At 40.2% G+C, this 14,968-nt stretch overlaps 1 protein-coding gene across 4 annotated transcripts in view; it reads right to left on the bottom strand.

Annotated features, from left to right (window-relative positions):
• SA1 (stromal antigen) overlaps positions 1-14,968 on the bottom strand; it is a 171,269-nt gene that overhangs the window by 13,572 nt on the left and 142,729 nt on the right. For 3 of the 4 annotated variants that reach the window (XM_071668063.1, XM_071668065.1, XM_071668066.1), the window contains 3 exons: positions 8,287-8,495; positions 6,382-6,539; positions 4,887-4,932 (listed from right to left, as the gene is read on the bottom strand). In XM_071668063.1, the coding sequence (XP_071524164.1) occupies positions 4,887-4,932; positions 6,382-6,539; positions 8,287-8,495 (413 nt within the window). Of the gene's footprint in view, positions 1-3,706; positions 4,476-4,886; positions 4,933-6,381; positions 6,540-8,286; positions 8,496-14,968 lie in introns of those variants that run through there. The other variant, XM_071668064.1, reaches the window with a different exon arrangement.

The following is a 14,968-nucleotide window of genomic DNA, read 5'->3' as shown; positions in this document are numbered from 1 at the left end:
ATGTTTCAATGGCACATGTCAAGGTCAGAAAGACTATATTGTCCCTTCATTGTCTTAACACTTCCATACTTAAACCCCTACCCTTCAATATTCTATTATGAAACCCAATGATTCTTCTACCCTATAATGCTCTTTCCCTTAACTCTCCTTCCATATCACCATGCTCACTCAAAACAGCTCCAAAATACTTAAAGTTTGTCACCTCTTCCAGTCTTTCTCCCTCATATCTGCAACACAATTTAGTACACTTTCATCTCTCACTCTACAGGCTTTGTAAAACCTATACTTTTTCTCTGATGCCTTTCAAACACCATTACTTTACTTTTAGTTGCATTACCTTCAATCACTTACACTTTAATGCATCATAGAACACAATTACAGCCCTCTGCAACTCCTCTTCACTCTCAGCAAACAACATGGTATCATCTGCACAGAAGACTGTCACTAGCCACCATACCTCACCACCACACCCAATCTCTGCAGCCCCTTTCCCTGCTTTTGCTTTCATTTCTCATATCACTCCCTCCATATATATCAAAGAGCCATGAAGGCATCATACCCTGCCTCACACCCATATGTATAATAAACCTTTCGCTCAACTCTCCGTCCACTCTTACGTGTGCATTTGCACCTTTATAGAAGGCTTTCACACCTTCAAACATGCACTTTCTCCAGGACCGCAAAAGCTGCATACAGCTTATTTTTTGCTAGATACTTTTCCACAGTCACTCTCACCACAAAAATCTTGTCCACATATCCCCTATCTTTCCTAAAAAATCCTTGCTCCTCACTTATTCTGATTTCAGTCTTTTCCATCACTCTTGTTAATCAATATTCTTGTGCACACTTTCCCTGGTATAAACTGACTTATTCCTCTATAATTGCTACACTAATTCCTCTATAAATGCTACACATATCCTCACCACCTTTTCTTTGAATAATGGAACTATAAAAGCTTTCACCCAATCCTAAGGCCCAAATTCTGCTTCCAGGATAAATTACATATCAAATACATCAATTCTATCACACTCCTCCATACTTCAGCATTTCAGCTGTTATCCCATCCACTCCTACCTTCAATCTCATTATTGCCCTTATTATGGGAGCTCCCTTCTTGCTACAAGGTCCTGAACTTATAGAAAATGCTTCTGAAGTCTGGTCATCATACCTAAAGAAGCACTTAAAGCTAATATGGAAAGTACAGAGCAGGGCAAAAAGATGGTATTAGAATTAAGAAATCAAAGTTGCAGGGAAAGGCTGTAAGCTTTAAATTTGCCGACCTTGGATGAATGAGGGGTGACCAAATTACAATTTTTAATTTTTGAAAACAGATCGATGGCATGGCCAGTGAAAATCTCTTTCAAAGATGCAGGAATAGAGCAACAAGAGGTCATAACAAGAAATTATGCAAAAATTGTAAAAAAAAAATATAAAGAATAACTTTTATTGTACAAAAGTGGTGGATGAAAGGAATATAATGACTGAGGACATGGTTTATGAATACTGTATAAATGAATTCGAAGAAGCTGTATAAAAGTCATGAATCTTCAAGCGATGGGGCTCCACAAGTATAAAACTTCCCCCCCATACAGTACAAATATGTAATCAAATATAAGTAATGCATTCTACTCTCATATATACTTTGTGAAGTCTTTGGGATCTTCACCCACACAGCCTGGGCTGGGCCCAGGGTGCTGGATTGGGTTGTCAGTCAACCAAGCTGATGAAAGCCACAGCCCTCAGGTCCATGGCCTGGCTGGTCTGGTAAACTTTCTAGGTACTTGTACAATTAACTCTTGAACTTCTCTACCATGCATCCTAAGCTGTTTCTGATGGTAGACAGCAAGGTGTTAAAGTCTTTGGTCCCAAATGTTTAAGGTGTTCTCTATTTTTGTGCATATGGCACCTCTGGATTTCAGAGGAAGTATTTTACAAATTCTGCCATGCCTGTCATGCCAGTTGGATGTTATTTTCAAATGTAAGTTGGAAACCATACCTTCTAGGATTTTCCAAGTAAAGATGATATACCTCTCCTGTCTGCAGTCCATGGAGTATACCCTTTGGGATATCAACTGCACTTTTCCCACATTGTAGGGTCATGTTAGAATGTAACATTATTAAATTCATGAAACAATTGGTGACTTGAATAACATCATTGTTTTTTCCTCCCTTGTCTTGAAGGTCCACAGGATCCAGCCATACATCCTTCTACACTGAAACAATTACTCTTCTTGATCTATACAAGTGACTTGCCTGAAGGCATGGATTAGTAAAGGAATATGTCTGCCTAAGAGTGTCTGGGAATCAATCCTGAAAGATTCTAGGGAGTACTATGTAGCTGCCCTTTTTATATCCAAAGCTTTTGGCAGGGTGTGACATCAAGTTCTCATGTTCAAGCTCCCCTCTTTTGGCTTTCCTCCCTCAATTCTAGCTTCCTCTGTGGCAATCTATGTTGTTGTTGATGGAACAGCCTTCCTCCCTCTCTCCATTAACAGCAGTGTCCCTTAGGGTTCTGTCCTGTCTCCTACACTTTTTTTCCTTTTTATTAATGATTTCCTATCTTCTACAAATAACCAAATGCACTCACATCTGGAAGACTCAACACAGCATTCCTCCACATCCTTCAAATCTGCTCCTTCTTCTCTCACTCAATCTGCATCCCATCTTGACAAAACTTCCTCAGTAAACTTATACTTGGATAGGATATCTCAGTGGGGTAGACAAAATCTGGTTGTTTAATATCTTCATGACCCAGTTGCTGCCCATCTCTCCACTGAAAATTCCATAAAACTTCCTCTCTCACTTGCCAGATCTGTAATGCCACCTCTTCACTTCAAGAACATACTTGGTATTACTGTAACATCCAAACTATCTTGGAGACCTTACAATTAGGAAATAACTAAGTCTGCCTCTAAGAAACTGAGGGTCCTGTTTAGTTGACGAAATTTCTCTTTTTTCTGAACAGTTACCCTACTTATTCAAAGGATGAATCTGTCCTTGTATGAAGCACTGCCATCACATCTATGATGGTTCTAGCTCTGCATCTTTACTTGACAAGAGTCAAACGCAGTCCAACTCATCAACTCTCTTAAGCTATTGTAAAAACTTGACCCACTTGCCCTTTGCCACAATGTTGGTTCACTTTCCCTCCTTTATTGGAGTTACTTGGTTTTTACTTCCGGGAACTGGCTGCTTGTGTGCCCCACCATTAGCTAAACCACACAATACTTGACAAACTAGTGCATCACATGATTAATGTGTGGCTATTATCAACTCAAGGTAAGCCACTTTGTTAACTGTTTCTTACTCTACACCTCAAAGCTTTGGCACTCTCTGCCCTGTCATGTCATTCCCTATAACTATGACAGCACTTTTTAAAGACAGGTTTTTCATTTCCTTCTTACATGTAAATATTTCTCCTCATTTTTTCTTCCCTTTCATAACCCTCCATATTTCATTTAAGGCCTGGCCTTGTGTGGATTTTGTCCTTCACAGGAGCCTCAAAAAGAATCTGCCTTGTTTTCAAGTTTCTTTGCCTGCCTAGAAGATTCCAAAGCAAAGATCATCATAATTGGACTTTCTCTGTCCAAGCGTAAGTGTGTATATGTGAGTGTATTATCATGCCTGTGATTATGTTTGCCTTTTGTGTGTAGACACATTCATTACTTGACTTTTTTACATCTTCAACAGGTAAAAATAGAAGGAATTTATATACAAATCTTTTATTAACAATAATTTTTACAATCTTTCAAGACTGCTTCATTTTCAAGAATTCTTAATCTAAATATATATCTCTATTTGAAATTTCTCTTGATCCTTGTTACAGACAAAATTTTCAATGCATATCAAATTGTCCTTTCTATTACAAAACTGTATGATTTTTTATAATAATTATCTTTATAAATCTTTCACCTGATCAAATCATATCCACAGACATACCTTGCATCTAAGGTGCAACTATTAAATACATTATAAAAATCACTTACATAAATCTAACAACTCACACCCTAAAGTAATATCTTCATAGATGTCTGTAACTACAATCTACAACTTCAACATTAACTACTGTACAATATAAAGAATGGTATAATTGTGTAAAAATATATCCTGTTACCAAGGCAAGCGCTGATCTTAATACAAATACACTGAGTAATCACCCTGTAAAGTTTGGTGCTCGGCCCAAGACTTGAACATCACCACGTTGCCAATCCCCTTCTAATATCAAGTGTCTAACGAAGTCTTCATCATCGTACTGAATGTCGTAACATGTTCCATTTATAAATTCTCCATCATCAGACTCCTCTGGGACGGTGCCAGGGGCAGATATACCCAACACTGTGCCTGTACAATATACCCCCTCCCCATCGATGTACCACTTGTGACGAATAGAGCGTCCTATAATATCTGCATGAACTTGTTCCAAACGACGGCGGCGACGTGGACGGCCAGTTTCCCGAGGTTCTTCATAAGTTGGCCTTGAGTGAAGAAGGAGCAATGTAAAATTCATATAAAAGAAATCCTCTTATCCTAGGATCAGTTGGGTAACAAGTAACTTGTGTAATGAAATCATAATCTAATGTTTTCTGAAAAATACATGCCATCTACAAATATTAATGGTTAAATGACTAATATTGTTAGTTACACAGTTTTAGCAATTAATTAATAAATCAACAAAACAAATAATCTAGCATTACTTTACTAGTGATAAATCTGATACTGGTGATTTTCTTTATACCAAATTCCTTCTTAAGGAGCATTAGTATGAAAACAGCTACATACATAAGCTAAAAAATATATTTATTATAAACCAAACTACCAATGTTTTAGATGCAAAATGTTAAAACTACAGTGGTCACTATGAAAAAATCATTAATATCATTACTCACTGAAATGGAACATCATCCTCTTCATCATCATCGTCATCATCATCCACTGTTAAAACACAAGATTCTATGTAAGAATACTTAAGTAATTCTTATAGTTTTATGCATTTATCAGTATTTAATGTTATCATGTGGCATTACTGGATCCACCTGCATGAGGTTACATTATGAGTAAAGAGCCATCTTTGGCAAGGCTGTATCACAGCAAACACTGCACTAGAGTTGTCCTCTGCCAGTGGCCTGATAAGGGTGAGACACTAAAGGCTAAGAAGCAGTACTGGAGTTCACTAGTTCTGGACACTCTGTTGTCATGGCTACTCCCTTGAGAGATAGATGGACAGACAGTATCAATGGGAGTACAGTCTTATGAAAAAAAATTACTCAATCCAGAGGAGGCCACATTTCTCTGCCACTAATAGTGCAGCTTTAGGTTTCGGGATCCTCTGGAAAAAGGACCTGAGGCCTCTTTCTTAGAAAGAGGTCCTGAGGTATTATAAGTAAAATGAATGAAAATATCTTTATGTACACCTGGAAAACCTATGGGCCTCTGCAGCTTCATGGCTACATTCTACAGGGGACTTGGCTTAGGTACACTTCCTTGGGGCAAAAACATCCTCAACAATGTTTTTCTCTTTTCCATCCAATGACGAAGATGCAGCCTCACTGAAGATGATTTTATGGCTTGCACTGTTACCACTTGCTAGCAATGTCCATTCATCCTAAATGTGTACACTTTTTTCTTTACATCTTATGAGGAACAAACAAACAACAGTGTTTTCTGCACACGTACACTCTCTACATGTTACACATAATGTACCAAAGCCAAAGACTATCATCTACTGCCAAGATCCACAGACCATTCCATGGTTTAACTTGACTGTTTCATATATAATAGTTCAGCCCACTGATATTGCACATTGCCTACATTAAACCATATCAGTCATAATTCATTCCATCACATGCATGACTCTAACTGTAAAGCCTCCTTCACTCCTTGATCTGCCCTCCCCCTGGCATTTCAATCCTTAACACACCTGCAGCACTTTGTGTTTTAAGTATGGACTTTTAAACTTCAATGCCAATCGTTTGAATGCAAAAATCTTACGTTTGTCAACCTAAGTGTTATAAATGCCCTTCTAAAACAAAGGTGGCAGATTTACTGATAATGAAGAAAACACATCTTCCTTCATATCCTCACCATTCAAAAGCACATTAAAAGAAGTTTATTTCATTCCCCTATTGCACCTTATTACCCTACTCTCATTCACATTTATTCTTAACTTTCACCTATCACAAACACTCTTAATTAAGCTCTGTCACCAGCTTCTGGAGATTGTATCTGGAGTCTACCATCAGAGCTAAGTCATCTACAAAAGTAAATGACATTACAAACCCTTGGGACAGACCTATCTTCACTAGGAACCACTCTCCTTCCTCCCTTCCTACCCATACAGATGCCTTACTCGAAAACACATATATAGATAGAAAAGCCACCTACCATGTTTACGTTTCCTTGTATAAGCACGTTTTGACGTTTGTGGCGGTTGATCACCCTCCCCATGAACCAAGGAATTGCGGTACATAAGAAGTGGTTGCCAGTCCTCACCACGAGAACTAGGCATCCCAGCAGCAATGCGGCGATCCAAATATGCAAGACTGTAAAAGGAGAGAACAAAGATATTCTCGAGGACAAAGTCTGATTGACATGGAAATAAAAATGAGATAAATAAAAGCTGGAATAAATTCAAACGCAAACGCGGGAGACAGCGACAAAGTATAAAAAAAAATTGGAAGGGTCAGAATGGTCTCCTTTCATGAAGATGAGCTACACCAAGGAATACTTTCAAGAGGAAAGAATCTGGGTTTTTAGACAAAGTAGAAATAACCAAGCAAGATTCTGAACTTGATCAGGGGTGTACAGCCTTTGGACTAGAGGAGGTATGCCATCTGAAATACTGACTTTACTAACTTAAAGCTGGGTAAGCATAGCCCATAAACATTATGGAGTATGTTTATGGGTTCTCCTTCCATTTCAGAAAATTCTAGTTCATCTTACCAGATCTCAACCATTCCAAGCTCTTACTCAATAATTTTTCCTTAGTCACCAAAGCCAAACATTACTTCATACTTCACGCTTTGCACATGAGAGTATAAAAGTAGTGTAATCCAGTGGACTATGCTCCACCCTAAGCTACACAATAGAAAAAATTATGAAATGAGAAAAGACAAGGGAGAGTGTTCACGAATTTTTTTTAAAAAAGTGAAAAACATGTCTTTTGAAATGCGCTAGGTCATAGTTATTAGGAAAGACATGAGAGAGTAGAGTCTCAGAGCTTCAACATGTAGGAAAAGAAGCAGGTATCAAAACAACCCACCCTTGAGTTGCTGATGGCCACAAAATAATCATGTGACGCAGCAGCTTACTAAGTATTCATGGTCTACCTGGCAGTGTGGGCACACAAGCAGCCAGCTCTTGGGAGCAAAATTCAAAGTAATACCTAAAGAAGAGGGAAAGTGAACCAATACTGTGGCATAGGGCAAGGGGGTCAAGTTTGAAAGTTAGTCTGGGACAGTTTATGTGGAGGATTGCTTTTGATTTAACTCTGTCAAGTAAGGGTACAGAGCTATAACCATCCCAAATATGAGAGCAGTACTCCATACAAGGACAAATCAATCCCTTGTATAAATGGAGCAACTGTTCAGAAGAGAAGTTTTGACATCTAAACAGGACATCCAGTTTCTTACAAGCAGATATAATTACTCCTGTAATGCGGAGTTTCCAAGAAAGAGTGGATGTTACAGTTATGCCAAGTACGTTCATTGAGTTGAGGTGGAATCACAGATCCAAAGAAGGATAGGCGAGAGTTGTGAAGAGTTTTTGACCGAGAGATGGGTAGAAATTGGGTCTGGGAGGCACTGAACAGGATTTTGTGTACTCCACTGAAATATCCTGTCCAAGCCTGAGTTTACTGAGGAAGCCGTGTTAAGACAAGATGCAGAATGAGTGAGAGAAGAAGGAGCAGAATTGCAGGATGTGGATGAATGCAATGATGAGATTTCAGCATATGAGTGCATTGGATTATTTGCAGAGGAGAGGAAATTGTTGAAAAATAGGAGAAAAGGTGTAGGGGACAAGACAGGACACCACTGCTGATGGAGAAAAGCAGGGAGGCTGATCCATCAACAACTAGAGATAGACTAGCCAGAGAGAATGCTAGATATGAAGGAGCAGAGTGAGGGAAGGAAGCCAAAAGAGGGGAGCTTAAAGATGAGACCCTAATACCACACCCTGTCAAAACCTTATATATGTCAAGAGCAATTACACATGACTCCCCAAAATCTTTCGGGTATAATGACTGTAATGTTCTTAATATCCTGCAGGCAAAGTTTCAGATATACTTACACAACTCTCTTGTCCTGCTTAAGGAGTTTATTTGTGAACTCAGTTAGTATTTCTAGGAAAGCTAGATTGGGTGGAGGGCCAGTGGGGTCTGCTGGATTCTCAAGTGGATTAACTGCAAACAATATACCCTCACGATGAAGAGCAGTGATGGCCTCACGATTCTTTACAGCATCAAGACCAAATGAGAGAGCAAATCGTTTTGCTAGTTCCTGGAATACAAATCAAGTTTCAACATTTAAAAGGCAAGAGGAATCTAAATATCAAAAAAATCTTAGGTATCTTTTAAAACAAGATTTCTTACCAAACTTCAAATGGGAGATCAGATTACCTAACACAACAATTACCCCCCCATTCAACTGCTAAGCAGCATTTGCCAGACATGAGAATATCTAAATCTACAAGTCTAAAAACATAGACTAAGCTTGACTACATGGTTCTCACTCTCGATAACACACCAAGATGCATGTAACACACTAGTCAATTCTTCAGTTACATGAGAATATCAAAGTCATCAACCTATCAATCTGGGTTGATAGACTGCCAATTATATGTCTCTGCTGTTCAACTACTTTTCTAGGGAAGTAAAAATCTAATAATTCAATTGCAATCTGTATACCTGACAATAAATAATAGAGATACCAGCCTAAAACAGCATCATGGGCCAATCTTCATGTGAATATTAGTTCATATGGTAGTTCAAGAACCAAAAGCCTTTTATAATCTTTAATTCCATTCATTCTTACAAGGGATGGATAGGATTTTTCTAGCTAAGATGGAATGGTCAAATGAATACCCTCCACAATGCTATCTCAATTGAATCATATGTGGCCTTTCTTTGCCTGTTTCCAGGCACTACCTTGCTGCTGCAGGGGGTGGCGATGCTGTTTCTTGTGTGGCAAGGTGGCGCTGGGAATGGATGAAGGTGAGCAAGTATAAATATGCGGTAGAATTTACTAAGAGTGGGGGTGACTGTGTTGTTGATTGGATGGTAAGGATATTCAATGTATTTATGGATCATGGTGAAGTGCCTGAGGATTGGAGGAATGCATGCATAGTGCTACTGTACAAAGGCAAAAGGGGTAAAGGTGAGTGTTCAAATTACAGAGGCATAAGTTTGTTGAGCATTCCAGAGATATTGTATGGGAGGGTATTGATTGAGAGGGTGAAGGTATGTACAGAGTGTTAGATTGGGAAGGAGCAGTGTGGTTTCAGAAGTGGTAGAGGATGTGTGGATCAGGTGTTTGCTTTGAAGAATGTGTGCGAAAAAATACTTAGAAAATAGATGGATTTTTTATGTAGCTTTTGGGGGGCCTCAAGAAGGCATATGGGGGGAGGGAAAAGATGCTTCGAAAGAAGGTTTTAAAAGAGATAGGGTTTGTGGGAGGTAAGCAGCTAGGGGCCCAGGGAAAAATTTTTTTATAAAGGGTAAAAGGGCCCGGGTGTACGAGTGGGAAGAGAGAGTGACAAATTTTTCTCAGGGGCCCGGGATGTGTGTGTCCCTGTTTGTTTTTTGTTTAATGGGGGGTTTGGGGGGTTTTTGAGTTTTTAAAGGGGGGTTTGTTGGGGGGATTGGGGAATATTTTTATTTAGAGGGGCCTGGGAAGTGGTCTGTTTTTGTTAGTGATGATACAGCTTTGGGAAAGGGTGATTTTGGAAAAGGGGAAACTGCAAAAAGGGGGTGAATGAATTTGGGAAAAATGTTGAAAGGAGAAAATTGAAAGTAAATGTGAATAAGAGCAAGGTTTTTTGGTTCATTTGGGTTTAGGGGGTTTAATTGGGGGTAAATTTGAATGGAGGGGAAAAATTTGGGGGGAAGGTTAAAAAATGTTTTAAAAAATCTGGGGAAATGGTCTTCAGCAAAAGGAACCATGGAAGCGGGAAATGGGGTCAAAGGGGGGGGGAGGGGGCAAAAAATTTTGGGGGTTGAAAAATGTGTGGGAAAAGGGGGAACTTTTCTCGGAAAGGGAAAAAAGGGGGTTTTTTTGAAGGAAAGGGTTTCCCAAATTTTTATTTTCAGGGTTGGGGAGGGTAGGTTGTCGGGAAGGTGGATGGTTTAAAAAGAATGTTTGAGGAAAAATTGTGGTGTGAGGTGGTTTGATCAAATAAGTAATGAAAAGGGAAGAAAGATGTTGGAAATAAAAAGGGGTGGTTAGGAAGAAAAGAGGGGTTTTAAAAAAGGGTTTTTTCAAGGAGAGAATGAGTGAGGGAAAGGGTTTACCAAAAAGGAAAAGTGTTGGAAGAAAGGGGGGACCTTAGGGGGGTGGAGGGTTTTTGGGGATTTAAAACGGGGGGTAAAAAAAAAAAGGGGAAGGGAAAAGGGGGGTGTGTAGGGGGTTAAAAAGGAAAGTAAGGGTTTAGGAAAAGGGAAAGGTGTGGGTTTTAAGGGTTGGGTTTTGGGCATTTTTGGGGGGGGAATTTTTTTTGGTTTTTTAGAAAGGGGGAACGACAAAGGATAAAAAAAAAAAATTGTCAGGTGGGGGTGAACAAGGAGAAAAGCGGGGGTGACCAAATTTTGGAAAGGGGTTTGGGAAAAAGGAAATTGGAAAAGGAAAAAGAATTTTGGGGCAATAGGGTTTAAACAAAAAGGGGGGGGGTTTTAAGGGTGGAAAGGGAATAAAGGGTTTTGAACGGGGGTGGATCCAGGGATGGAAAAAAGCGGAAAGGGGTTGGGGGGGAAAAGGGGGGAAAATTTTGGGGTTAAAAATTTTGGGAAAGGCTTTTCGGGCAAAAAGGGGGGGGGAAAAGTGGAAAAATTTTTGGTTTCGGGGGGGGCATTTAAGAGGGCCAGGAATTGGGGTGTGGAAAGGAATTTTAGGCCTTTTTGGGTTGGGTTTTCGGTGTAATTGGGGGGAAAGTGGGGTAAAAAGGGGGTGGGTTTAAAAGGGGGGGGGGGGGGGTGGGGGGGGGGGGGGGGGGGGGGGGGGGGGAGGAAAGGGAAACCCAAATTGGGGGTGGAAAAAAGTTTAAAATTTTTTATGGGGTGAAAATAATGGGGGAAGGTTGAGTAAATTTTGGATATGTGGGATAGGGGTTTATTTTTATGGATTTTCAAGGCATGTAAGGGGCTTTTTTTTAAAAATTTTTTTTTTTTTGTTTTTTTGTTTGGGGGGTTGGGGGTTTTTTTGCGTTTTTGGTACCCCCAAAGGGGGGAAAAAGGGCAAAAAAAATTTAAATAAAATCTTTTGTTCTCCCCTTTTCAGGACGCAAGGAAACCAAAAAAGGGCCCCAACCCCCCCCCCCCCCTTTCCCGCATGTTCAGGGGCCCCCCTCACACAAAATCTTTTTCACTCCCTCTTTCCACCCCCAATTTGGGGCTCCCACTTCTCCCCGTTCCCTCCCCTCCGGGCACATATATCCCCTTGGGCAATCTTTCCTCCTAAATTTTCTCCATGTGCCCAAACCCCTTTCAAAAACCCCCTTTTGCTCTCTCAAAACCCCGCTCTTTTTATTTCCAATTTTCTCTCTTACCCTTACGTTACTTTCTCGATCAAACCCCCTCACACCCCAAAATTTTTCCTCAAACATTTTTTTTTTTCCAGCCCCATCCATCCTCCGCACACAAAAAATCTATCCCTAGCCCCCCGCCCCGCAACCATACAAAATTGTTGGAAAACCCCTATTCCTTCAAACTACCCCTTTTTGCTTTCCGAGATAAGGGTTTTCGGCTTCCAACCCTTTTCAAGGCTCCCAGGATTTTCGCCCCCCCCCCCACCCTATGACCCACTTCCATGGTTCCACCCGTGCCAGCCCACCCCCAGTATCAAAAAACACTTTACTTCCTCCGTTTTTTTTCCATTAAAAACCTTACCCCCAAAATTTGACTTGACCCTAAACCCCTACTGTATAATTCCCTTGTTTTAAATTCACATTTCCTCTTAACTTTCTTCTTTCACAAAACTTTACCAAACTCAGTCACCAGCTTCTGCAGTTTCTAACATAAATTTCAGCCACCACCGCTGAAATCATCAGCGAACAAAAACTGACTCATTTCCCCAAGCTCTCTCATCCACAAACGATTTAATACTTGCCCATTTTCCAAAACTCTTGCATTCACCCCCCTAACAACCCCTTTCCAAAAACAAATTAAAAAACCCAGGGAGACTCCCACACCCCTGCCGAAAACCCTACATTCACGGGAAAAACCAATCACTTTCCTTTTCTTCCTACCCCGTACAAAATGCCTTACATCCTCGAAAAAAACTTTTCATTTGCTTCTAACAACTTGCCCCCACACCTTTTAAAATTCTTAATCCCTTCCACAGACCCTCTCTATAAAATCTATCATATGCCTTCTCCAGATCCTTTAAATGCTCCATAAAAATCCTTTTTGCTTTTTTTTAAGTATTTCTCACATACATTCTTCAAAGCAAACACCCGTTTCCAAAACACCCTTTCTACCATTCTGAAACCACACTGCTCTTCCCCCAATCGGGTTTTTTTTACAAAGCCCTTACCCCCTTTTAATCAATACCCTCCCATATAATTTTTCCAGGGGAATTTCTCAACCCAAAATTATACCTTGAAATTTGAGCACTCAACTCTTATCCCCTTTGCCTTTGTACAATGGCACTAGAAAGCATTCGGCCCAAACCTTAAGGGACCTCACCATGAGTATACATTTCATTAAATAACCCCTTTTCCACCCGTCAAAAATACAGTCACCCCTTTTTTAATTTAAAAATATATATATATATATTTTATATATATATATATATAATTTTAAAATATTTTATATTTTTTTTAAAAATTTTTATTTTTATATATATTTTTTTTTTTTTTTTTTTATACTTTTTCGCTGTTTTCCCGCGTTTTTCGAAAGGGAGTGCAAGGGAAAAAAACGAAAGAAAAGGCCCAACCCCCCCAAACACATGTATATACTTTCGTTTCCCCACACGCAAATATACATACCTACACAGCTTTCCCTGGTTTTTCCCCCGACGCTTACATGCCTTGAAATTTAATCCACTGGCAGCCGTCAACCCCGGTTACCACATCGCTCCAATTCCCCTTTTCCTTTTCCCCCTTTCACCCTCCCGCATGTTTTTAGGCCCCCCCCGGGTCACCCCCAAAATCTTTTTCACTTTCCCTCTTTCCCCTCCAAATTTTGGGCTCCCCCTTTTCCTTTTTTTCCCCCCACCTTTCCCACAATTATCCTCTTGGTCAATTTTTTTCCTCACTCATTTTTTTTTTCTTTTCCCTATTCCCAAACCCTTCAAAACACCCCTTTTGCTCTCTCAACCCCGCCTTTTTTTTTCCACACATTCTCTTACCCTTACGTTACTCACTCGATAAACCACCCCACACCCAAAATTGTCCTCAAAAAATCTAAATTTCCCGCACATCCATCCCCTGCGCAAACTCTATCCCCTTTGCCCCCGCCTTGCAAACCCAAAAAAACATTTTTTTTGGAACCACTATTCCCCAAACATACCCATTTTTTTCTTTCCGAGATTAAAGTTCTCGACTTCCAAAACATTCTTCAAGGCCCCCAAATTTTCGCCCCCCCCCCCACCCTATGATCCACTTCCGCTTCCCTGGTTATCCGCTGCCAGATCCACTCCCCGATATCTAAAACACTTCACTTCCCCCAGTTTTTCTCCATTCAAACTCACCCCCCAATTAACTTGACCCTAACCCCTACTGTAAACCTTTTAAAAAACCCTTTCCTCTTATTCAATTTACCTTAACTTTCTTCTTCCACACCCTTTTTCCAAATCAGTCACCCGCTTCTTTCAGTTTCACACATGAATCAGCCCCAGCGGTGTGTCATGCGAAAAACAACTGATCACTTCCCAAGCTCTTTTCATCCCCCAAAAGGGCTTTATACTTGCCCCTCTTTTCCAAAAATCTTGCAATTTTCCTCCCCAACAACCCCCCCTCCATAAACAAAAATTAAAAAAAATGGAGACTCACACACCCCTGGCGCCAAAACCTACTTCAATTTAGAACCAAACCCCTTTCCTCTCTTCCTTTCACGTACACATTTCCTTACATCCTCGATAAAAACTTTTCACATATTATAAAATATATTTTAAAATATTTTTATATATATTTTTTTTCTTTTAAACTATTTGCCATTTCCCGGTTGGCTAGGTAGCTTTAAGAACAGAGGACAGGGCCTTTTTTGGAATATCCTCACCTGGCCCCCTCTGTTCCTTCTTTTGGAAAATTAAAAAAAAAAAACGAGAGGGGAGGATTTCCAGCCCCCCGCTCCCTCCCCTTTTAGTCGCCTTCTACGACACGCAGGGAATACGTGGGAAGTATTCTTAATCCCTATCCCCAGGGATAATAACTGCAGAAGCTGGTGACTGAGTTTGGTAAAGTGTGTGGAAGAAGAAGTTAAGAGTAAATGTGAATAAGAGCAAGGTTATTAGGTACAGTAGGGTTGAGGGTCAAGTCAACTGGGAGGTGAGTTTGAATGGAGAAAAACTGGAGGAAGTGAAGTGTTTTAGATATCTGGGAGTGGATCTGTCAGCGGATGGAACCATGGAAGCGGAAGTGGATCATAGGGTAGGGGAGGGGGCGAAAATTTGGAGCCTTGAAAAATGTGTGGAAGTCGAGAACATTATCCCGGAAAGCAAAAATGGGTATGTTTGAGGAATAGTAGTTCCAACAATGTTGTATGGTTGCGAGGCGTGGGCTATGGATAGAGTTGTGGCAGGAGGGTGGGTGTGCTAGAAAT

Source organism: Panulirus ornatus, chromosome 12 (genome assembly GCF_036320965.1).
Source record: "Panulirus ornatus isolate Po-2019 chromosome 12, ASM3632096v1, whole genome shotgun sequence".
Lineage (NCBI taxonomy): Eukaryota > Metazoa > Arthropoda > Malacostraca > Decapoda > Palinuridae > Panulirus > Panulirus ornatus.
This window is presented reverse-complemented; position numbering and strand designations above follow the sequence as displayed.